The sequence below is a fragment of the Canis aureus genome, chromosome 15 (genome assembly GCF_053574225.1).
Source record: "Canis aureus isolate CA01 chromosome 15, VMU_Caureus_v.1.0, whole genome shotgun sequence".
NCBI classification, from domain to species: Eukaryota; Metazoa; Chordata; class Mammalia; order Carnivora; family Canidae; genus Canis; species Canis aureus.
Genome location: NC_135625.1, coordinates 48194991 through 48220398, shown reverse-complemented (window position 1 = coordinate 48220398; position 25408 = coordinate 48194991). Strand labels below are relative to the sequence as shown.

At 39.0% G+C, this 25408-nt stretch overlaps 2 protein-coding genes across 5 annotated transcripts in view; one reads left to right on the top strand and one right to left on the bottom strand.

The window, feature by feature from the left end:
• Positions 1-25408, top strand: part of RBM33 (RNA binding motif protein 33) — a 137897-nt gene that overhangs the window by 36853 nt on the left and 75636 nt on the right. For 2 of the 4 annotated variants that reach the window (XM_077849541.1, XM_077849539.1), the window contains exons 4-6: positions 3284-3360; positions 5502-5814; positions 24438-24609. In XM_077849541.1, the coding sequence (XP_077705667.1) occupies positions 3284-3360; positions 5502-5814; positions 24438-24609 (562 nt within the window). Of the gene's footprint in view, positions 1-3283; positions 3361-3526; positions 3594-5501; positions 5815-9493; positions 9602-24437; positions 24610-25408 lie in introns of those variants that run through there. The other 2 variants (XM_077849540.1, XM_077849538.1) reach the window with 2 other exon arrangements.
• Positions 17832-19112, bottom strand: LOC144284680 (developmental pluripotency-associated protein 2-like). The gene has a single exon (XM_077849542.1). The coding sequence runs from the start codon at positions 19043-19045 to the stop codon at positions 18140-18142; it is 906 nt and encodes a 301-aa protein (XP_077705668.1). The 5' UTR covers positions 19046-19112; the 3' UTR covers positions 17832-18139.

Here is a 25408-nt window from a genome sequence, read left to right as displayed (position 1 = left end):
GATCTGTCTTTCTTTCTTTGCTGCAACTGGTGACAGGCACGTGCTCTGTGATACACTAGACCTTCCACCCTCTGGGGAGCCCCGGAGAAGCATTCTTTTTCTTTTATACTGTCTCTCCCCCCAGGAGGGGCATGACTGATCTGTCTGGTAAGGTTGGGAAAAGGATTTTGCTGGCATTCTGGCCGCTTTCTCTCACTCTGGGGATGTGTTTGCCCTACCTCCCTGCAGACCACCCCAACAGAGTCCTAGCTAATAACTCTGCCTTTGCCTCAGAAATGGTTCACTTCCATTCTTGGGGATGTGCTTGAAAATCAGTTTTTGCCTCAAAGATAGAGTCTAGCTCTCCAAGTCTGCTTGATTGGTGAAGTGGGGATTTTGGTCAGTTGCCTGGTAGGTATATTACTCATCACTTTCAGAATCCATATGGGAAGTTGAATCCTCAGAATCCAGATGTAAGATCTGATTACCACCAGGGCCTACCACAGCATACATTCCTGTTTGGTGAATTATTTATTGGTTCACTGATTTTTTTTTACAAGCATGTAAAAGTTTAACTAAAAAGGCAGCCTCTTAATGAAGTTTGGTTTTCATTGAATTGTAAATTTTTTTTAAAAAGATTTTATTTATTTATTCATGAGAGACACAGAGAGAGAGAGAGAGAGAGAGAGAGAGGTAGAGACACAGGCAGAGGGAGAAGCAGGCTCCATGCAGGGAGCCCGACGTGGGACTCGATCCCAGGTCTCCAGGATCAGGCCCTGGGCCGAAGGCAGGTGCTAAACCACTGAGCCACCCAGGGATCCCCTGAATAGTTAATTTTTATTTATTTTTCAAAATATTTAAATTCAATTTGCCAACATATAGCACTCAGAATTGTTAGTTTTTAAAGATTTCCCATGGTTTTATTTATTTATTCTATTTATTGGGCAGCTAAATTTAGGCAGGCCTGGCACATCTCTTTTAGCGGAGGACAGATTATGTGGGCTACTACTACTTTATTTTGGCTCTGTTAAGCAGTCTGTTTCTTTTTCATACAGATCCATTCTCCTTCCAAGTAAACTACATGGTCTATGTTGTTATTTTATGTTACTTTATGTAATTTATTTTATTTTTTATTTTTATTTTATTTTTTTGAGTAGGCTCCACACTGAGTCCAGTGTGGGGCTCAAACTTACAACCCTGAGATCAAGACCTGAGCTGTTGGATGCTTAACTGATTGAGCCATCCAGGCACCCTGTGTTATTTTATTTTTTTTATAATGTCAGCCATTAAGTCCCTTGAGATCCATAAGAACTAATAGGTTTCATATTTTTTGGCTTATATCAAAAGTACTATAAATGAAGAATGTGTAGATAAGTTTGAGAAGCCTATTTTTATAAGCTATAAAATGCCAGGAAAGATTGCTTGTTTGTTTGTTTCCTCTTTAAGAAGAAAGTCAAGTCTTTCTCTTTTCCTTTTTCTTTCTTTACTTTCTTGCCTAATTGTGTGTTCAAGGGACGTCTTTTAGAGAAGTGGTAATTTATATATACCCTGAAAGTAATTTGAATAGAGGAGTAAAGTGTGAAGGACCCTCCTGTATAAGTATACGATGCTGGTGGTATATTTAACTCAACAAAACCTGGGACTGTAGAAAGTTGAGCAGTTGACAAAATCACTAGGCTTCCTCTTTGTAGCTACTGGTGTGATGAATGCACAGGCCTGTCAAGAGCAGTCATGTCTATTTTCTGTGTCATCTCTATTAATAAAGTTTTCTTTATTTTTTAAAAAGATTTTATTTATTTATTTGGTAGCACAAGCAGGGCGAGTGGCAGGGAGAGGGAGAAGCAGACCCCCTGCTGAGCAGGGTACCCCAATGTGGGGCTCCATCTCAGGACCATGACCTGAGCTGAAGGCAAACACTTAACTGACTGAGCCTCCCAAGCGCCCCCTAAAGTTTTATTTTAGTCTCTTACCATTTTAATTTGGCAATGCAGTTATCTAAAATCTGCTTCTCTTTTTTTTAAAGATTTTATATATTTCAGAGACAGAGCATGAGTGGGTTGGGGGGAGGGGCAGAGGAAGAGGTAGAAGCTGGCTGCCTTCTGAGCATGGATCCTGGCTGGTATCGTGACCCAAGCAAAGGCACTTAACTGACTTAGCCACCCAGACACCCCTAAAATCTGCTATTTTCTAAAATTCTCCTTTTTTTTTTTTGCTTTAAAAAGTCTTCAGATTTTGGATACTACTGTTAAATTTAGTCAAATCTTTTTTTCTAGGGGCACCTGGGTGGCTCAGTGGTTGAGCGCCTGCCTTTGGCTCAGGTGCTAATCCCAGGATCCTGGGATCGAGTCCCATATCAGGCTCCCTATGGGGAGCCTGCTTCTCCCTCTCCTATGTCTCTGCCTCGCTATCTGTGTCTTTCATGAGTAAATAAATAAAATCTTGAAACGAATGTTTTTTTTTTTTTTAAGTTTTTATTGTAATTCCTATTAGTTAAAATACAGTGTAATGTTAGTTTCAGGTGTACAGTAAAGTGATTCATTACTTCCATACATCACCCAGGGCTCATCACAAGAAGTGCCCTCCTTCATCCCCATCACCCATCTCCCCCATCCCCCACCCTCTCCCCTCTGTTAAGCGTCAGTTTGTTCTCTAGAGTGAAGAGTCTGTTTCTTGATTTGTCTCTCTTTTTTTTTTTTTTGTTCTGATTTTTAAATTCCACATAGAGAAATCAACTTTAGTCAAATCTTAAGGATACCATTCTTTCTTGTGTTTGATAGGGAAAAAAATATTTGTAGATGCTGCTAAAGAACTCTTCTTTTTGGGATCCCTGGGTGGCGCAGCGATTTGGCGCCTGCCTTTGGCCCAGGGCGCGATCCTGGAGACCCAGGATCGAATCCCACGTCGGGCTCCCGGTGCATGGAGCCTGCTTCTCCCTCTGCCTATGTCTCTGCCTCTCTCTCTCTCTCTCTCTCTCTCTCTGTGTGACTATCATAAATAAATAAAAATTAAAAAAAAAGAACTCTTTTGTTAAATTTAGAATAAATGTGATCATTAAGCTTGTTCCTTCTATACTTGATTTTGCATCTGAAAATTTGAGGTAGCAATTATGTCATGTGGAATTTCTCAGTTGTCAACTGGTCATATCAAAGTGAGATAACTTAAAAAAAAAAGTGAGATAACTTACTGAATGGCATATGCTTTAATAACAAGGTTAGAAATAATGCAGTCAACGTAATTTTGCACATTTGTAACAAGTCTTTTTGTGGAAGTGGCATGCATTAATTAAATTTCTTATTTTAATTAGAATCAGTCGGATTTGTCAGATGAAGAGCTGAATGATGATCTTTTACAGAGTGATAATGAGGATGAAGAAAATTTCAGGTATTCATTATTAGCTCATTAAAAATTTTCTTTAAATTGTTAGTAACTGTAATTTATAAATATAATGGAATATAATTGTTAATGTGATATACTTTAACATGATTTTATTTTAAACAGGATATTAATATAACACATGAGAGCCATATATATATTTTTCTATAAATAGGTATTGGTCTTGCATTTGATGACCTCTATAAGTTCTATTGAGTGCAGGTTATGAAAACTCAGTAAAGGTATGTACTGCTCTTTTAAAGAATTCCTTTATTAGATGGGGGCAATGGACTTATTAGGCTCTTAATACTGCTGGCTGCAGTTTGATGTTGCTGCTTTTGTTTTTATTTGAGGCCATTTTTATTTATATGTAATCTTTGACTGAATTGCCATTTTGGAAATTCCTTTGGACTGTATTTTTATTTTTTAAAGATTTTATTTGAGAGAGAGAGTGAACATGAGTGGGGGTGGGGTGGGGTAGGGGGATGGAGAGGCAGAGTGAGTAGCAGACTCCTTGCTGAGTAGGGAGATCAAGACCTAAGCCGAAGGCAGATGCTTATCTAGCTGAGTTACCCAAGGGCCCCTGGACTGTACTTTAGACTCTAGTTGACAATCTGAATGTAATTGTTTTAGTGAATATAGTTACTTTATTCTTTGTCAGCTGTTTTAACAAAATATTATGAACTAGGTAGTTCATAAACAACAGAAATTTATTTCTAACAGTAGGGGCTAGAAAGTCCAAGGTTAAGGAAACAGCATGCTGACTTTCTGCTTTCTAGTTCATAGATGGAGCCTTCTTGATACGTCATAGGGTCAAAGGGTGAGGGAGCTCTCTGAGCTCTTTGTAAAGGCATTAATCCCATCATGGGGTCCACCCTCATGACCTAATCATATCCCAAAGGCTGCACCTCTAGGCACCATCATACTGGGTGTCAGGATTCAACAGATGAGTTTTGGGGGGACACAAATATCCAGTCCACAGCAGTCATTAGTGCCTGCTTGTTGTTGATATAATAAGCTCCGTTATAAGAAGAGGAAGAAGTATTTAGTATACTCTTGTAGGGGAGTAATTTTTTCAGTTTTATGAAGGAAACCTTTGTGGTGAAAATTTAAAGAGACATCTCTTGGTTATAAATGAAGTTAATAAATATATGCTGTTTATTATTGAACTATAGATTTATAACAGGTTTTCTAACTTAAAGTAATCTTTATGGATAGAAATAGTTTTAAGTTAGTTGATTCTACCAGTTATTGGAGTTTCCAGGTTCTATTGTGTGACATCATTATTAAATTTTGTTTGGTCTTTTGCGTTATTTCAGTTAGCCCTCAAAATATGGCAGTTTGGAATTTTTAGTCAGGTAATACCTTTGGGTCTGTGTGGTGTACTCAAGTTTCTTGTTAGGGTTAGATACATAATTAGTACTGTGCACTTAGGATTTTCTGCAAAATCTTGCGCTGTAAGTGTTGCTTTCTTGCGCTTACTGTTTGGCATGTCACTGTTGTGTGGTTCATTGAGTGGAATATGATTTTTTTTGTGGTTTTAAAACCGTCTCTGGTATTTTACTCAGAAATTATAAACTAAGTTTTTTGAAAATTGGTGGTTAGTACAAATTTTATTTATTCGAGCATTGAAGTGTATTTTCACACAACTTTTTTAATATTTTGATTTTTAAAAATAGTTTATAATTTGTGTCATAGATGTAAAAAGAATAAATTGTTCTAAAATTCCATCTGTGATTTTCTGTTTATAAAGTAATAGTCCTGTTTTTACTTTGGAATCTTGGAAAACAGATACCATCCTTTTCATTCTGGAAGTTAGAGTGAAATACAGTCTTGCTTGTTTTCAGACTTGGCGTTTTGCCAGACTTGTGTCCCCATCTGGTTGATCTGCTTCTTTTGGGTAAATAACCTGCAGCTGACGATGGTGTGGGTGGGTGCTGCCTACAATAGGGGTGTGTGGTGCAGGCTCAGGATGGCACACTGAGCTCTCATTTTCAGGCACAGGTGGAGTAGTAATGTGCATTTATCAGTCATTAGAGCAACTTTTCACCAGTCATGGTTTACATCTTCGTAGCAGTTATTTAGGTAGCGATTTAATTTTGAACTTTACTCTCTAATTGGGCACCTTTCTTTGTGTTTTTATTCTCTAGTTCTCAGGGTGTCACGATTAGTTTAAATACTACATCTGGCATGGTCACATCATTTGAACTCTCTGACAACACTAATGACCAATCTGGAGAACAGGAATCTGAGTATGAACAAGGAGAGGATGAACTTGTTTATCACAAGTCCGATGGATCTGAATTATATGCTCACGAGTACCCAGAAGAAGGACAGTATGAAGGCCATGATGCTGAGCTGACGGAAGACCACATGGAGTATGTGGAAGAGCCAGAGGAGGAGCAGTTGTACAATGATGAAGTGTTAGACATCGAGATCAATGAGCCTTTAGATGAATTCACAGTGAGTCTTTTTCCTTTGTATGGCCAAAGATAACATGGCTGCCTGGGCATAGGTTTCTAGACTGATTTGAAATCTATTTACCTCCCTCGGGAAGAAGGGAAATTAGACCTTATTATCACTGTCTGCCAGTTTCTTTATCTGAGCTATGACAAAGTTTGTGTTGACAGCTTGTTTGGCTGGAGGTAATGCCCCTTTGTCATTCGGGAAGGCTGCACAGAATTGTGACCTTGAGGATTGCACCTAAGGAAGAAAACAGCTTTGTGTGGTGGAGATACACTGTCAATTGTTAGAAGTACTTAATGCAGAGCTTTTATCCGGGCTTTAGACAAGATCTGATAAAGTCCTTCCAAGGTGAAAAGATTATTGACCTGCTAAAGACATCTTTAAGGTGCTAATATTCTAGAGTGATTGATGTCCTGTTCATTCATCCTGTTTTGTAACTGAGAACTGTCTAAACATGAATAAAGAGATTGGAGGTTCGTTTGGAAATGTCACACATAATTTGTTATCTGTAATCAGGAAACAAAGATTGTGCTGATTTCTGTTTCAGAAAGATGATTTTGATAGGTAGCTTTTTAAAAAAGTTGAACGGTCAAGAAAGCAAAAGGTACTAGTGAAAGATTACTCATCTATCTTAATGATTCGTCATTAAAGGACACTTGTTTTTTAAAAAAGCACTTAATGAAATTTGTGTGGGGAGGACATGATGTTTCGTGTTTTCATGGTACTGCACATCCACTGAGATAGAGCCTCAGCAGGGCTGTGGGGATGGGGTGGAGGCACGCAGAGTTAGGGGTAAGAGCTTTGCGTTTAATCTCTTAATATTTTTATTCAGAGAAAGCTTGCTTTTGAGAAAAAATTTTGAAATCTGAATTTTTGGTCATTGGTCATACATATATATAAATAGAGATTGTTTATGTGAACCCTTGGAATACTTAGTTCTAATCCTAATTGTGTTTATTTATCTCAGTAATGTTATTTTTAAGATTTGATTTGTTCTGAATGCTTTCTCTTTAGTAGATACAGTAATGAAAAATGTTTGTATTTTTGGTAAATAGAGACATGTAAAAGGCATCATGGCTTGTTCTTTCCATAACGGTAATAGTTTGTTTTGGTAATAAATCCATCATTGGTGTGGACAAGTGCTCTATGGTTTACTGGTGTGTTTGTATACTCTCTGAAAGAGGGATACTATAAATTTAAAATGATCCTTAAATATCTTTTAAGGATCTTTTAAAACAAGATCTTTTAAAAATGTGCCTAGTTATCCTCTGTTTAAAGCATTTTATTATTTCTCCTGTTCATCAGTAAGACAAGATGATTGGTTAATCATATGTGGGTCCTTTTTTCCCTTGTAAATTCAGCAGTTCAGCACATCTTTACTGATGTCCAGGCTATAATAGGAGATATGAGGCATGGCCCCTGCCTTCTGTGAACTTAGAATTTGGTGGAACAGATAGATCAGTGTGGAAAGTGCTTGCTTTAACAGCACCAGTGTGCCGCATAGGAGGTGTTTTTCACTGTGGCATTCTGGCAGAGGTGGTTGTAAAGAGAATTCTCATAAGTCAGGACTTTCCCCTCTCTTGTGTTCCATTGTCAAACTAGAGGTTACATTTAGGCCCCCGGTTGTATAAAATCCAGCTTAGTTATCTGATGTCCTGTGGTCTTAGGTTCCAGTATCAAAATGAAAACAGTGTGGCAGTTTGGTATACTTACAGTTCTTTTCCACATCAAAATGAATTGTATTTTTTAGAGTAGGGGAAAAAAAACAGTTTTGCTTAGAATTTCTGAAAGCATCGTCATCTTTTCACAGGGAGCTGTAAATTTGAAAGGTGAGGCAAAATAGTTGAGTGTCCCATGAGCCGTGTCAGCTCACCTCAGCACATTTAGCTTCATAGCCATGGTCGCTCTTTTCTCTCTACCGTTTCTTTCGGATTGTTGGTTTCTTCATAGTTACCACGGTGCTGGAGTGTGCCATTACCTTTTCTTTGGATGGAGGAGAGAGATGGCCTTAAACTGTGGCGCCCTGCTCCAGCTCTGTAGCAGGCTGCCCCTGGTGCATAGTGAGGGGATTGTTCGTGAGTAGATGAACGAGCACATGACTAGATTGTGTGCCTTTGTGTCCCCGTGGCATTTCAGTTTATCAGATGACTTATTTCACCGTGGTTCATGCCCTAGTTAGGAACCATTAACTTGTCCTCTCAAGGTAGAATCGAACTTGACATGCTGAGCATGAGCACGGTCTGTCTGTTTGGGCTCACTCATGGAGGGAGTTTGTGTATATCTGGGAGTACAGTCATAAAGCCACAGAATTTTACAATTGGAAGGGATGCTTCTACATATGAAGAAGCTAGGTCCACATTTAAATGTTGGTAATAGAATTCCAGTGTTCTTTCCTGTCATACTCAAAAACAAGTTCCCTTGGGTTTTGTGACTCTTATTCTTGAGAGTGAATTGGGATATGATTTAAAAACTTACATTCTTGTATTAAGAGAAGATTATCATTTATTATTCAACAAAACAGGAGGAAATTGTTGAGTAATTTATACTTTTAAGCACAGTCTTTTTAGGGCCTTTGAAATTACCAAAAATTGAGATTTCATAAAACATTGTGCTGTAAAAACAACTTCAGATTGATAATTTAAATGAAGGGTAGCAGATTTTTGTTTCCTGGGGAGGATCCAGTCATAGACTATTCTCCATTGTATATTAGCTGTAGATTTTGATTAGCATCATCTGGCCTTATTTGAAATCTGACAGTTCTGCTGTCAGTGAATCCTGGGTAGTGATAGTTTCTCTTTGATGGGATCGTTTCTTCTGGAGAGTGAGATGCAGTGTGTTCAGGTAGCCCTGAGAGAAATTTGTGGGACCTAAGATGGTTTGTTGCCTTGAATACAGCTGGTTTCTTTGGGGGTTGTAGGTTCGGCTCCTTGTGTACCTCACAGCAGCTTGCTCACATTCTGCATGCTCACTCTTGGCTGCTTACCTTGTAACCATGCACTCTTCATTTCAGCCAGTGACCAGGTATGCTGGCAAGTTCAGCTCCCCTGTGTAGGATCAGATGTTTTTGTGACTTGATAGTAGTACCTGTAGGAACCCTTCCTTCTCTGGAAATGGTCTCTAGCCAGGTTGTCTGCTTCCTTCCATACACCCTTCAAGGGATGCCTGCCTGCTGACGTGCCCATTACATTTCATACAAACCTAGGACCACCCCTCTAATTCTAGGGATGGGCCGATGGAGAAGCAGATACTTACATGATTTTTAATAAAGCTCCTGTGTTGAATTGAATGGCTTATACTTTTGCCTTTTCTTGCCATAAAAGTGGTGCATGTTGGGCATGATTTTGGCCCTTTACTGCTGCTGAGCTGCACTGTGCAAGCACATGCACATCCTTTTGAAGATTGCCTTTCCTTGGTGCTGATTGTAAGAAGAGCTGTTTATCAGGGCGCTTGGGGTCTGAAGCAGAGCTGTGTCACTAACTTTGGTGATGGGGGTCAGCGCACTGCACTCCGTTCTCATTAACACAGGGGAGGCTGCATTTGATTCTCATGCTTGGTGCTTTCTGCCTAGTCGGGTACTTGCCATAGTAAAATTTGCTAAAGTAATGAAGCATGAGTCATGAAGATGAAAACCCAAAGCTTTATGAGGAAGACTTACTTTCTCTTTAATGGCTGTTAGGATGAAGAATACTTGCAGGCTTGTGGGCAGCAAGGGCTGCAAGAGCAGGAAGACTGTGTTGCTGAAGGTGAATTAGATGACCTCCAGGTTGCTCCTGAAACTGAAGAGGTATTTGTTCATCTTTTAAAAAGAGTCCAAAATTTTAGTGGTTTTTTTCCCTCCAGATTTAAAATGACCTTTTTTTTTTTAAAGCATTAGTGAAAGTTGATACATCTCTTCTTTGAACTATGTGTGCAGTAAGAAGCCTGAGCTTTCTAGAGTCTTTGGGCAGTGAGTTCTGGTGAACTGTGATTTCCACAAAGCTGTTTGCCCTTTCCGTGTTAGATATTTTCAGTGTTTTATGTGGGCGTGGGTAGAAATCTTTAAAAAATGTGATGTATGTGTTGTGTTTGAAAGGAGTGCTGTGATCATTTTAAATTAGTTACCATTCATTAGTTATGACCATTATTGAAAAAATACTTCCAGTATCCCTGTATTTAGGCTGTTTTAGGTTTTGAAGAAACAAAGATGTTTTAGAAGCTTGGTTCCTGTACTCAGGGAATGCTCAACTTAATACAGGGGAGGGAAGACATGTGGGCAAATCCCGTGTGATGTAAATAAACTAAAAGATGTGAAGTTTGCCAGCAAAGGCTCAGATCCCTGCTTTCAGGAGTTCATGGAGGGTCCCTCTGGTTGGGAGCATGTCTTGGAGTTCTTTGGGGAAAGTGGGTGGGGAGGCACCCGTGCTTTGTGGAACAGGTAACAACCTGTGGGCTAGGTCTGAAAACAGATGTCCTTTGGATGAATAAAGGTGGTACGAGGTGTAGGGCTTAATAGATTCAGTTTTCCAACCTTAGGACTTGTCTGGTGAGCCAAGCAGGTAAACCATTAAATTGTTCTATAGCCTTAGGATTGGTTGATCTAAAAACTTGTTTTCCTTATTAATGTTTTTTTTCTCAGTTATTTTCCATAATAATCCCCCTCCCTTTTTTCAAAAGATCATGAAAAGTAGTATTTTACTGGCTTAGGTTATCTACTCCAGGCCTTACACCAGTGCTTTAGGAATGCAGCATACAGAATGTTTTATTTCCCCTTTTTCCTCAGTATGGTGCTGTGATGGAGTGTGTGATCCTGTGTGCCGTGGGCAGACCCTTCCCAGGATGTAGCAGCCTCTCTCCTCCCTAACAGGCTGGAGCAGATTTGTCTTTTTGTGCTATCTCTTGCTATTTGAAATAATTTGACACTTAGAGAAAAGATAGAAGTATATAGTATGGGGAACTCCTTACCCAGGTTCTCCAGTTATAGAAGGAACCAGGACCAAGTACCAAGACAAAGCGGAAGAAGATGTAAAATTGGAGATGATTCCCCTCCTTCTCACCATTCTGTACTGGCAGTCAGCGACACTGCACCGAGGCTCAGATGTGGGTGTGGGTTGTACTCAACACTGTCCTGGGGGTCCTGAAGGCTCTGCCTGGCCTATGACCTGGAGCAAGCCCAGAGAGAACTCATAAGAAGCCCTGAGGGGAGAGGAAGGGCGGGGCTGATAGGACGCTGCAGACATCCTTCCCAGTGATGAAGAGTTCAGAGGGAAACCGGTAGTTTGATCCTGCTTATTAGTTTGTGGGATTTTGGAATATTTGTTTGTAATTTATTCTTCCAGTATTTTAGGTAACAGTCTCTTTACCCTTTGATAATATTATTGTGTTTATAGCACGTTTTAGAATGAGAAAAGGTCTAATGGTCTCTGGAGATAGGAACTCTTTTTTTGTGTAAAGCAGTCAAAGAAAAGCAGGTATTAGTGATGCCTGAGTGCCTTCTAGGTATGACTTGTAGATCTAGGTATTTCAGATTGGGTTTCTGAACTTTATTCATTAAATTATTATAGCAAAAGTGGGTTATTACTTTAAAAAGTGGTAATCTTGCCTTTCAGTTTCAAGTATCTTGTGGATAGAGAGATGTCTTTGGAGGAACATTATTGATCAGACCCAGCCTTAAAGGAAATGATCTCATAGCACATGTGTTAATACGATAGATTATCTCAGACATACTTAGGATGGATCATCTGGGAAAAAGTTGGATCCCTACCTTATACCAATTGGATCTCAGATTGATTAAATCTTTTAGTGTAAAAAAATATAACGAGACATACCTTTGTACATATGCATAGACACACACCAAACTGTCAGTGGAGTAGAAGAAAACATTTTAATAATGGTGACCAAGTGGCCTTAGGTTTACCTGCAAAACCGAAAACTCAGCAAGGGTTGGAAGTTTATTTTTCACTAATGATGAAAGATTCCATTCTGAGAGTGTTTCAGATCTGGTATAGGCCTCACCAGGTATTCACATACCCAGGCTTCTTCTAGATGTGCATGGTAAGTTCTAGGGTTGCTGTTCTTAGCATGGTCCACATCCAAACAGTGGATTACAGTGGGATGGAAGGGGGCCATGCCACACTTTGAAGATGCGTCCTGGAGTTCTCATATGGCACTCCGCAAACATCTCGTGAGTTATGCATCGGTCACATGGCTGTAACCCACAGTAGGGGAAACTGATGAAGATAGTGTGAGGTAACAATGTATTCAGCCAAAATTGGGGGTTTAATTATTAAGGACATGAGAGAAAGTGAGGAAAAACGAACACCAAGTTGTCTTGGTTATTACCATTGTACTACTCTTGGTAATAAGGCCTTTTTATGATGTTAAGGAAAATAATGATTTGATCATGTATAAATACCCCCAGAACACATAAAGGAGTTACAACAAATGACAAATTTGGGGAACTATTTACATGTGAGCCTAAGAATTAATATATTTAGCAAAATTAGCATAATCAGTATGTGAGAGTTAATATATTCAGTATATACAGATGAGCACTCCTATAGAAAGAAGGGTAAGGTATTATGAGAAAGTAATCCAACAATAAGATAATAGAATGACCATTAAGCATATAAAATACAGGAACACCTGTGTGGCTCAGTGGTTGAGGGTCTGTCTTTGGCTCAGGGTGTGATCTGGGGGTGCTGGGTTCAAGTCCCACATTGGGCTTTCCACAGGGAGCCTGCTTCTCCTTCTGCCTGTGTCTCTGCCCTCTCTCTGCGTCTCTTATGAATAAATAAATAAAATCTTCTTCTTCTTTTTTTTTTTTTTTTAAACCTATATAAAATACATTCAATAAGGGACCCCTGGGTGGCTCAGTGGTTGAGCATCTGCCCTTGGCTCAGGGCGTAATCCTGGAGTCGGGGATCAAGTCCCACATCGGGCTCCTTGCAAGGAGGCTGCTTCTCCCTCTGCCTCTGTCTGTCTTTTTCTCTGTCTCTCATGAATAAATAAAAATCTTTAAAAAATATATATTCAATGAAATAGAACAAAATTGATCATTTTAACCTTTTTTAATACTGGCAAAAATCAAGATCATTGGTCACATGTGGTCTCATTCTATTGGAGGACCATTTTAGAAATGTTAACTGCCCAGAGACAGTTTTCCATGGGTCTCTCATGTCTGCATGTTCTGTGAGCAAAGCATGGACTGCCCCTTTGTTCTCAGCTATCTTTTCAAGGATGTTTGTATAGCACATGGCCTTGAAAGATGGAGTATCTTCCTGGAGGTCTCTAAGCTCACACCTCTCCTGTAGCACAGCCCCCTGCATTCACACAGCACACTGGGAATCAGCTCAGGGAGTTGGCCCCCAAATGCCACTGCTCTGGGTCAGAGTAATACATTGTCCTCACCTGTGACCTGGGTCTATTGGCTTCTCACACACCCTGTGAAACTGGCTAGCTACCTAATTGTCTGGCTAGAAGGGGAAGATTCCACACCCTACATTCTTCTTGATGGCATCAAAAGCTTTAAAGTCCTTTGACTCAGTAATTCCACCCTGCCGAAGTCATCCAAAATAGTTCATCAAAGATTTGTTCAAAGATAGGTGCTCCAGTTGTTTGCAGCCTTGAGATTAAATGGAACCAATGTAGATTTTTCTAGAGGGTCAAATGATGGCCTAACTTCATAGGGAGCCATAGGTTACCCGAAGATGCCCTAGCTCTCTGGTGGGCATGTAAAGTGAAAAGAGGAAGATAGTACAGTTTCCCGCTAAGGTCCCTGTAACTTTGCACATCTAAATGTGTGTGTGAGATTCTCAACATCTGTATGGATAAAGACAAAAACGGTGATAGTGATTACCTCTAGATGGTATCCCAAATATTTTAAAATATTTTTGCTATGACTAGAATAACTTTCATAAACGAGGAAACAAAAGATGGTTAAAATTTTGCCCCTAGAATTTGTCAACAGATTGCAGTTGTTAACTCCTGTGATTTCTAGTTGCTGTTAAGTCTCATAGGAAACATTGTAAGGGTTGTTTTCAGTACGAATCTTTTTATAGAGCAGAAAGTAAACTCTTCTCCAGATTGACTAGTTTCTCTTTTTTTTATGCCATCTGTGAGGAAGTATAGTATTTGCTTTTTTCTTCTAAGCTGTATGTCCCATAAGTTAATTTTAAATTGAGTATTTGAAAGTATTTTTAAAAAGTCACTCATATGTTTACTTTCTTATCCGTCTGTCTCTGAGCGTGGTTTAAGTTTGCCTTAAGTTGCTTAATATATCTTCCAAGTATTTTTAATGCATTTGTATTTTGTATATTTAATGTATTTGTATTTGTGGCATGTTTTTAAATATATTTGCTTTCTTATCTTTCTGTCTTTTGTTGCTTTGTTTGCCTTTGCCTTGTTTATGTTGCTGGTTTTGTATTGACTGGAAATTCTTTGTGATGTACTTTGCCCTCAGGACTTTTGATCCTCCTTCTTAGAGGCAGGTAATACGCTGGTCTTGCCACTAGCAACAAATATTTTGGGCTTGTTATCTTTCTTGTAGAGGAATCACTGAGTATCAGTCTATAATAGCGTTATTGAGAATTTGTGTGCATGGTATTATTTTAGGTATTGAAAAATAGGTGTTATGTGGTATTTTAATTTTAGTACCTTTTGGTAGGTTTTGCTTTTGGAGAGCTGCTATTCCATCTTTTTTAGAAGTCAAAATAGAGTTCTCAAGGAGGAGTAACAGTTTTAATCTGCCACAATGCCTGTGTTTTGGTGTCTTTCTAGCCTTTTCATCTTTTCATAAGTGTCCGCAGAGTGTTGATGTACCAGCCCTTTGTACCTCTTGCAGCATTTGCTGTGACATAACTCTGGGTTGCTTAGAGCCAAGGAAGGAAGCCCCAGTGAGGACGAGGACAAGGACGGCCTCCTTCTAGGAGCTTTATGCTCTATTTAAGTACATATTAGCATTTGAATTATGCAACTAAGGAGTCATTTCAATTGGAAAGCCTATTTGAGGTGACTCCTCTTATTTAATTAATGTTCTTGCTTTGTTAGAACAAAGAAATCTCTATACTCTCAACAGATTAGAACAAGGCAATTATAAAGATGACCAGTGCCAGTTATGCCTGTCTTCACATATGGTTTAAACAGGCTTGCTATTTTAGATATTTTTTTCATGTATAGGAGGAGTAATGAGAGAAATTTAAAGAAATCTTTGCACTTTTTAAAAGATTTACTTTTGGAATGCCTGGGTGGCTCAGCAGTTGAGCTCCTGCCTTCAGCCCAGGGCATGATCCTAGAGTCCCTGGATCAAGTCCCACATTGGGCTCCCTGCATGGAGCCTCCCTCTGTCTCTGCCTATGTCTCTGCCTCTCTCTGTGTGTCTCATGAATAAATAAAATCTTAAAAAAAAAAAGATGTACTTTTTAAAATGGTGATGCCATATATGTTCAGTGATAGACACGGATCTGAAGTGTACAGTTCAGCATTTTGATCCAAGAGTTTGTTTGAGTTACCACTTTCCTTTGCTGAGAGGCAGTTCTGTGACCCCAGAACATTCATTCATTCTTTCTTTTTTCTTTTCCTTCCTTCCTTTTTTTCTTTTTCTTCCTCCTTTCTTTTTTTCCCTCCTTCCCTCCCCTCCCTCCCCTCCCTCCCCTCCCTCCCCAGAGATAGTATTCTTAATTTGTTGTCTGAGTCTTTCCAGTTTTAGAACTTCATAGAAATGTGGTCATGTAGTTTGTAATGATTACTCTGTGTCTGACTTTTGTATTCATCGTAATATTTTTGAGACTCATGCAAATGGTTGTGTAGATCTGCCCCTCCCTCCACTTTAGGGATGTACCTTATTTGTTTATTCCCATGATAATAAAGATTTGGGGGATCCCTGGGTGGCGCAGCGGTTTGGCACCTGTCTTTGGCCCAGGGCGCGATCCTGGAGACCCAGGATCGAATCCCACGTCGGGCTCCCGGTGCATGGAGCTTGCTTCTCCATCTGCCTGTGTCTCTGCCTCTCTCTCTCTCTCTCTCTCTGTGACTATCATAAATAAATAAAAATTAAAAAAAAATAAAATCTTAAAAAAAAAAGATTTGGGTTTCCTTTTTTTTTTTTTTTTTTTAAAGCCATGAATAAAGTAACTGTAAAGATTATTTTACATATCTTTTAGTGGACCTTTTCCTTTTCCTTGGTTTTAACTAGGAGTGGAATTACTGAGAGGGTAGAAGTATGTTTAATCCTGTAAGAAACCACCAAATGGTATCCCAGAGTGGTTATCATTTCGTACTCCCTGTGGTCTGCCTGAGAGTCTCCCTTCTCCATCACTTTATAGTGTCACTTGTTTCCATGTAGTCCTTGGACTCTGTGTGTCATCATGGTTTTAGTGTGTGTTCCTCTGATAACTAAGAATACCAAGTGTCGTTTTCTATGTGCTGATTGGTCTTGGAGATCTTCCTTGTTTGTTTTCAGTCTGTTGAAAAAATGTGTGTTCTTTTCAATCTTTGTCTATATATGCTTTACATAGTCTGTATACCCCACATAGAGAATAAATATTGCCTGTATATGCTCTACATAGAATACATATATCAGTATCTACTGTCTGTATGTTCTAGAAAGATTGATGTTTTTTTTTAAAGATTTGATTTATTAGAGCAAGAAGGGGAGGGAGAGAGAATCTGAAGCAGACTCTCTACTGAGCAGAGCCCAATTCAGTACTCCATTCCATAATTGCAAGACCATGACCTGAGCCCAAACCAAGAGTTGGACACAACTGAGTGAGCCCCCAGACACCCCTAGATAGACAGACTGATGTTTATATGTGTAGTGAATATTTTCTCTGAGCCTGTGGCTTGTGTGTAAATTTTCTTAAAGATATCTTTTCATGAGCAGAAAATTTAAATTTGATGAGGACCAGGTAATTCTATGACCCAAGAAATCTTTGCCTACCCCAGAATTGTAAAGATATTAGCCCTTGTGTTCTTCTGGAAGCTTTGTAGCTATTTGTAGTTTAGGACTATGTTCTATCTCAACTAATAAATTTGTGTGTGTGTGTATGAGCTTCACTTTTTTTTTAAGATTTATCTATCTATCTATCTATTTATTTATTTATTTATTTATTTATGAGAGACACAGAGAGAGGCAGAGACATAGGTAGAGGACAAAGCAGGTTCCCTGTGGGGAGCCTGATGCGGGACTTGATCCCTGGAATCTGGATCATGCCTTGAGCCCAAGGCAGACTCTCAACTGCTGAGCCACCCAGGTGCCCCATTTCTGTATGTTTATCTGATTATTGCAGCATTATTTATTGTAAAGCCTTCCTTTCCCATTGAATTGCCTTGGTGCTTATGTTAGGAATTAAGTTTAAGTTTGGGTCTCTTTCTGGAACCTCTTGTTTCCTTGCCGATCTACCCTGTCTTGATTACTGTGGCAGGTAGTCTAAATCCATCAGCTTTGTCTTCAAGATTGGTTATCCTAGGTCCTTTGAGTTTCCATATAAATTCTGTAACTGACTTGCCTGTATCTACTGATCTGATTGGGATTTTGGTAGAGAATGCATTCTTGTCTTTCCATCAAATTGGGGGAAAACTAACACCTTAGTAATCATGTTGCCTGTTAATAAACATACTTTAATTCTTCATTTCCTCCCTGTCCTTTTATTTCTTTTACTTCTTTGAAAGAATAGAAATATTGTAGACATTCATTCTTGCCTGGTTCTTTTTTTTTTTTTTTTGTTTTTTTAAGATTTAATTTATTTACTCATGAGAGACACAGAGAAAGAGGAAGAGACACAGGCAGAGGGAGAAGCAGGCTTCATGCAGGGAGCCCAATGTGGGACTCGATCCTGGGACCCTGGGACCCTAGGACCATGCCCTGAGCCAAAGGCAGGATGCTCAACTGCTGAGCCACCCAGGAGTCCCAAAGTGAACCCTGTTGTAAACTATGGGCTTTGGGTGATAATGAAGTCGATGTAGGTTCAACAACTGCACCACTCTGGTACAGGCTGCTGATAGTAGGGGAAGGGGTTGGAGCAGTTATTTCAGAGCTCTGCACTTTCTGTTCAATTTTTCTGAAAACCTAAAACTTTCAAAAATCTATTAATTAAAACAGAACTAAGTTATACTCTATAGGACTAAGTACTTGAAGCAGGGGTAGCAGTCACTTCTTGGCAAGCCTCAAGTACAGAATCCAGACATTCACATCCATACTCAAGGTTATCAAGCGATGCTGAGGCTGGCTAGGACAGAGCGCAGCAAACACTGGGATGCAATTCAGGGGTGGCTCTGGGCTCTCGATCATTTATTCTGTATCAAGATATGGCCCATTCAAAGGGAATGGTGTTGATGTGTTCGAACGAGGTCACCTTTCCTTCCCCAGTGCAATTAATCTTTTCATCATCATCTTATTTCTTTTAGCACATTCAGGGCATAACATATTATCTTCTAGGCCTGGAGATGGGAAAGTGCAGGCAGGTAACAGGAAGAGAGAGATCATCCTTTTGGGAGTGTCAGGCACCCAGGCCTGACCTGCATGAAACTGCAGGCGAACCCAACCTTGTGTGTCTGCAAGGAGAGGTCTGCCATGGACCACACACCACCTGACACCAGAGGCTTGCAGCAGAAAGGTCTCAACAGAAGCAGGAATGGAACGTGAATTCACAGACTTGGATTGACTGGCTCTTGCAGCAATTCTTGACCATGCTGCCAACATTCCTTCTTGTGCCGAAGTTACGACTTTGACTGTATTAATCCCCCTGCCTCTCTCACTCTTACAACTTTTCCAAATCTTGGTCACCATCTTGCGTTTCGCCGAACATGACTCCGATTTAGCCTCTGGTGGTGTTTCAGGAATAGTCTTTACATTGTCACACTCCTGGTTTGTTTCAGAGTAAGCATGTTTCTGGAGCCTCAGATAAACCTCTCTTTTCCGGCCATGGGTACTCAAATTCAATTGTTGGCACCAGTTCCGCAAAATGTCCCAACGTACTTTATTAACTGGAGGCAAACTGGCTGGCAAAGGAGGGGCTGGTGTACTACAACAACTATGTTTTGGACAAAACTTGAATCGTTCACTTATATGAGGATGACAAATTTTGTTGCTTGACCCAGGCATCTTCAGACTGACTTCTGAAGTTGAAGAAACACTTGGTTCCATTTGTTCTTCATTAAGTTCTTCATTAACTGGAACCAATGTGAGAATCACACTTTCTTCCTCTAATGCCTCCTCAGAGAAATTCTGCTCATTGTTGTAAGTCGAGTTCTCCATTTCCAGGACGCTCAGGGAAGGCAGAGCCAGCAAGGTCAGGACTTGGGCCCTCCAATCCTCTTCACCTCTCTTGCCTGGTTCTTGATGGTAGGGGAAGTGCTCACTATTTCATCAAGTAGGTAATAGGAGCTCAGTGGAGGTTTGTGTTTGATCAGATTGAAGTTCTTTTCTCCATCTAGTTTGCTGAGATTTTTATTTTTAAATGAGAAATGGGTATTGAATTTTGTCAGTACTTTTCCTGCATCTGTTGAGATACTCTTGTGGCTTTTATCCTTTTTTTATTAATGTGAATTAAACTGATTTTTAAAAAACTATTAACTATACTTCATAGACTTTATTTCCGTTTAACAAAAAAAAAATTTTATGTCCTCTTTCTGTTCTGGGATCCAGTCCAGGGGCCCGCATAGTTATTGCATCTCCTCTGGTCTGTGCCAGTTTGTCAGTCTTTGCTTGTATTTCACAAGCATACCAGTCTACCTGGCCAGGTATCCTATAGAGATCTTCCAGTCTGGGCTTGTCTGATATTTTCCTGACAGTTAGACTGGGGTTATGGGCTTTTGGAAGGAATGCCACAGGGGTTCAGTGCCTTCTCATTCATCATACCACTGGGCATAGGACTTCGCTGGCCAATTTAGCCTTGATCATGTGGTGAGTTTGTGTTCACTAGTTATAGGTAGTAGATCTGTAAGGTACTGTCTTTCCTTTTCTGTGCTCTGTTCTTTGGAAGCAAGTCCCTAAGGGTAATTTGCCTTTAAAGCACAGGAAGGACTGGAGAGCCACCTCTGGAGGAGGGTTTGGGGGCAGGGGTGCAATCTACATATATTTGGGATTTTTCTCTGAGATTTGTTAAATTGTGACTGCCTTTTTTTTTTTTTTTTTTTTTTTTTTAATTTTAAACTTGTGCTTCTGGCTAAATCTCACTTCGTCGTGATATATTATGCTGGATTCCATGAACTTTTATTATTTTTTAAAAGGAATTTTGTGTTTTTACTTATGAAGAATATTGGTTTGTAATTTCTTAGCATTTTTGTGCCATTCGATTGCTCCATCTTTCCACCTGGTAAGTGGTAAGTTTTTACTATTTAAAAAAAAAAAGATTTATTTTCTTTATTTTGGAGAGAGAGTAAACAAGGGAGGAGAAGGGGAGAGAGAGAGAGAGAGGGAGAGAGGGAGAGAGAGAGAGAGAATGAATCTTAAGCAGATTCTTTGCTGCACATAGAGCCTGACTAAGGGCTTGATCTCAGGACCCTGAGATCATGACCTGGCCTGAAATCAAGAGTCGGATGCTTAACAGACTGAGCCACCCAGGTGCCCCTAAATTTTCACTATTGATAGAAGTAGTATTTGTCTTTGATTTGTATTTCATGATATAATAAAGAATTATGCTCTGTTAAATATTTTGTAAGGATTAAAAACATTTGGGGGATCCCTGAGTTGTGCAGCGGTTTGGCGCCTGCCTTTGAACCAGGGCGTGATCCTGGAGACCCCGGATCAAATCCCACATCAGGCTCTCAGTTCATGGAGCCTGCTTCTCCCTCTGCCTGTGTCTCTGCCTCTCTCTCTCTCTCTCTCTCTCTCTAAAATAAAATAAAATAAAATAAAATAAAATAAAATAAAATAAAATAAAATAAAATAAAATAAAATAAAATAAAATAAAATAAAATAAAATAAAATAAAATAAAAAAATAAAATAAATAAAATAAAACATTTGGGAAGTTTTTAAAAGACATGTTCTCTGTAGTTCCCCCCTCCTCCTGTTACAGAGAGCTACCTGTTTTTTCCTCTCGAGTTTGAGTTCGAATATTGAATTTTCTTTCAAAACGTCAAGATCACAGGCTCATTTCAGAATTAGCTGGAGAACTTAAAAAAATATCCAGGGTCTGGGTCTTGCTTCCCCTTAGATTTTCTAATTCTTTATGTATACCTTTAACCCTTGAACAATGCTAGGGTTAGGGGTTCTGGTCCCCACTCAGTTGAAAATCTATGTATAACTTTTAAATTGCCCAGAACTTAACCACTAAGAGCTTAATGTTGACCAGGAGCCTTACTGATAACAGAAATACTCTATTAATACCTACTTTATGTGTTATGTGTATTATATACTGTATTCTTGAAGTAGGCTAGAGGAAAAAATGTTATTAAGAAAGTGATAAGAAAATACATTTATTAAAAAAAAAGAAAATACATTTATCAAAAAGATTCACATATAAGTGGACCTGTGCGTTTCCAACCTGTGTTCAAGGGTCAGCTGTAAGTGATAAGATTTCTAAGAGTTGTCTATTTTTAAAGAACTTTCATGATAATTTTCCTATGTACCTTCTGTTAAGAGTTACAATTAGATCTCTCAGGTTTTCAAGATGATTAAGTAGCTAAAAATCAGACCTTTGAGGTTTTTTTGGCAAAGCTTAATAATGAGGTCACAAAAGACACACGTATTTGACTTCTCACACAATAGAATCTTAGGATAATTTTTATGTCACTTGACACTGCCCTTCATTGGAGTTTTACTTTTTTTTTTTTTTTTGGAGTTTTACTTGTAAATAGAATACCAGATAGTATTTGTTAAAGACTGTGGAGAAGGTGAGCAGTTTGGTGGATAGATTATTTTATTTGATTCTGTAAATCATGTGGACAAAAGAGATGCCGTTTTTGAGCCCAGTATTTAGAATAAGAGGTGGTAACCAGTGCCTGAAGGCATGAATCTCTCTCAGAGAAGGTTGTCTAGTAGTGTAGGCTATAGTTGAGGCATGTAAGGCCTGGCCACGCTTCAGTGTTAGGTCAGAGCCTCATGTAGTTCACGCTTAACTGACTGTGAGACTTGGACCAGAAGCTTGCATTCTAGGAATTCCATTTGCTCAAAAAACTACCTTATAATGCTGTCCTTTCGTAGTCCTACCTTCCTTCCATTTCTAATCCCTGGCAACCAGTTTGGTGTTTTGTCTTGGAGAACTCCTGGGAATGGACTCGTTGCAGTGTATTATGATTGACTTCTCTCATCTTGTGTGGCTTTTGTGATTTCACCCCACATGTGTATCGATAGCTCATTCCTTGTTATTGCTTATGAACATTGGGTGGACCCAGTTTATCCATTCACTTACTGTTGATCCAGTTTTGGTGATCCAAAAGAGAACAGTAAATATTCTCCAACAAGGTTTTTTTGTTTTTTGTTTTTGTTTTTGTTTTTTAAGATTTTATTTATTTATTCATGAGAGACACAGAGAGCCAGAGACATAGGCAGAGGGAGAAGCAGGCTCTCTGCAGGGAGCCCGATTTGGGACTCCATCCTAGAATTCTGGGATCACACCCTGGAGCCAAAGACAGACACTCAGCCACTGAGCCACCCAGGCGTCCCTCTGAGACAGATTTTTTTACATGAACATAAATGATCATGTCTTGTGGATAAATATTTAGGAATGGGATTGCTGGGTCATAGACTGGATTTGTTTGTTTTTGGTCGGTTATAGTATTTGTTTCAAAGAAACAATTTTCACCTCCTTCTTGTCTTCTTTAGATTTCTAGGTGGAGATTTGGATGCAGAATAAACTTTATTAATTGCAGTCTTGTCGTGTTTTATGTTAAACTTGCTTGGAAAGTCTTTGAACTGAAATTACGGTTAATGGTTGAATTAGAAATGACCACTGTAAAAATAGAATCATTGCTTTATTGGTAGCCATTTCTTTTTCTCCTTTTTGGCCTTACTACTCAAAGTCTGTTCACCTGGAGCTTGTTAGAAATGCAGTCTCAGGCCCCACTAGAGACCTGTAGAATCACAATCTGCATTTTAACAGCATTCCCAGTGATGAATATAAACATGAAATTTGAGAAGCATTGTTCTGGAGCATTATGGAAGTGGAGAAGAGTACTTTGTAAATGAGTTTACCTTTGTTTGATTTGAGTGTAGTACAACAGAAACCTAGCTGGGTCCATCATATATGTTACCCATTTTGGTTTCAGATATTCAGTAAGACAGAAATAATGATCTCAAACCAACAAAATGCCAAGACTTTGGTACTTTAAAATTCTATGGTCTACTAAAGTCAGAATACTGACAGGTGGAGATATCATAGACATTAGGCTTAAAATCTAGTTTACATCAATCATTTTATCTTTAGGCATTTGAACACCTGAAGTTATTAGAGACTTGAAGTATATAGCAATGAGTATGTGCATTTGTAGTTGATCTCTTTGCACAGAAAATGTTGGGAAAAGAATACAAAACAATTTTATCTTTGGTTTATTTAAATTTTTTCTTGTGCACTTTCTAATAAAGTAGTTCATGTTTGTTTCTTTTTTTTTCATGTTTGTTTCTTTTAAGAGTAAAGGACATTTAAAATTATGAATCACGAGAATAAAGGGATGAATTCTGTTTTCTTTATGTTTACAAAAAGTATTGAAATGAACATGGCACTCAGTCCCTATCTTATCTCACAGGAGGTCATTGAGACCTAGTACAAGGTGAAAAGTGGTGAGATCAAAAGGAAAGTTAATGGTAGAGTAAGAATTGTTGGTGAAGAAATTGCTATTAGTTGGGACTAGGTTAGGTGATATTTTTGAAGGAATGCTGGCAGAATATAAGATGAAAGCTGGTTTTAGCGTGACTGAAAGAAAAAAAAAAAAAAGCTTTGCTATTGCAGTAGTCAGAGCCAGAGGCAGTGATGCACAAACTCTGGACAGTAGAATAAAGTAGAGCAGTGAATGAGGAAAGAGTTTGGAGGCTGAAAAGACCAACCAACCTAACAGCAGACTTGGGAGTGCTTGCCTAGAGTACAAGTCATGGTAGATGAGGGCAGGAGCTCCTGAAGTGTTGAGCCTGTGTGACAGGAAGGAGTATACTCTCATTGAATGTAAGTCACACATTCCATTTTTGCTGATAACTCATGGAACTTCAGGGTTAGTTTAATAAATGTTTTGAATTTTGCTGGAAATTGGATCAGACTTGAGGCCAGCAGGGACTTTTGAAATTCATGTTTCCTGGGGCTCCTGGCAGGCTCAGTTGGTAGAGCTTCACCTGTTGATCTCTGGGTCATGAGTTAGAGCCCCAGGTTGGGTATGGTGCTTACTTGAAAAAAATTCTTAAATAGAAAAAAAAATTATGTTTCTTCTCTCAGAAACATAAGTAACAACAGTATATATTGTATATTAATTACAAGCAGGAGTGGAACTTTTTGTTCCTAAAAAAAAAAACCTTTTTTTTAATGTTTGAGATGATTATTTATTCCTGGAACAGTTTAGTATTTCACATGGCCTTGTCATGGAACATTTTACAGTATCTTTTCACCTTAAATATAAAGAGCCTTGTTATAGATAGAAAAACATTCTTCAGTATTTCATTCAAAAGAATGTGAATGAACTCAGCCTCCCTCCCTTTTTGTTTTGTGTATCTGCATTGTAGGGCAGTATGGAAACTTTGGAACTACAGAAGGACATAAAAGAAGAATCAGATGAAGAAGATGATGATGATGAAGAATCTGGACGATTACGTTTCAAAACTGAGAGGAAAGAAGGAACAATTATTAGGCTCTCAGATGTAACTAGAGAGAGAAGGAACATTCCAGAAACTTTGGGTAACTTTTTTTGCCTGTCTCCCATCCTTCTTCACTCCATTTTAACTTCCTCCATGGTACTATTATGATTAATCAAATAGGTAGAAACAGTTCTACTTCATAGATTATTGTATGTGCTGTCCAGAGAGTGGATGGTCTTTGCCAGGTTAGAGCTGAGTGATGGTGCTGTGAAAGTCATTCTATAAAAATGACTGTCTTCTGGATTAAAAATATCAATAAAATACTTGATTGCTCATTTTTTAAAATAGTTTTTCTTTTGAAGTTGATGGCCTAGACCTATTCTCATGCATACCGTGCAGGTCCTGGCTGGCTCTAGGAAGGTGGTGTGGGGATGGTACAGGGTCATTTGACCCCTCTTGAGACACACAAGGTTGCCGGGGCTAAGTCTAGACCAGACTGTTTGTGTTGTGTACTTATTATTGTCATTATAGCCATCTTTTTTGTCTTTTCTTTCCTGTATGTCATTCTCCATGTTTCATGAGATAAGGTGATTTGTTTATAGACATAATCAATTGAACATCATTCTGAGTAAACCCTGCTTTTAAAGATCTCCAGCAGGCTGTTGCTGATCAGCAGAGCCCTTTTCAGTATTAACCTAATCCTACCCCTCAACGAGTTTTTTTTCCCAGCGTCTATTACAAAGAATAAAGTGGTTTTCAAATTGGATCAAGCAACAGAATCCCCTAGAAGACTTATTAAAACACAGATTCCCGGACCCACTCCCAGCTCTTCTGATTCAGTGGATTTAGGCTGGTACCCAAGAAAGTTGGATTTCTCTTGAGTTGCCAGGTGATGCTAT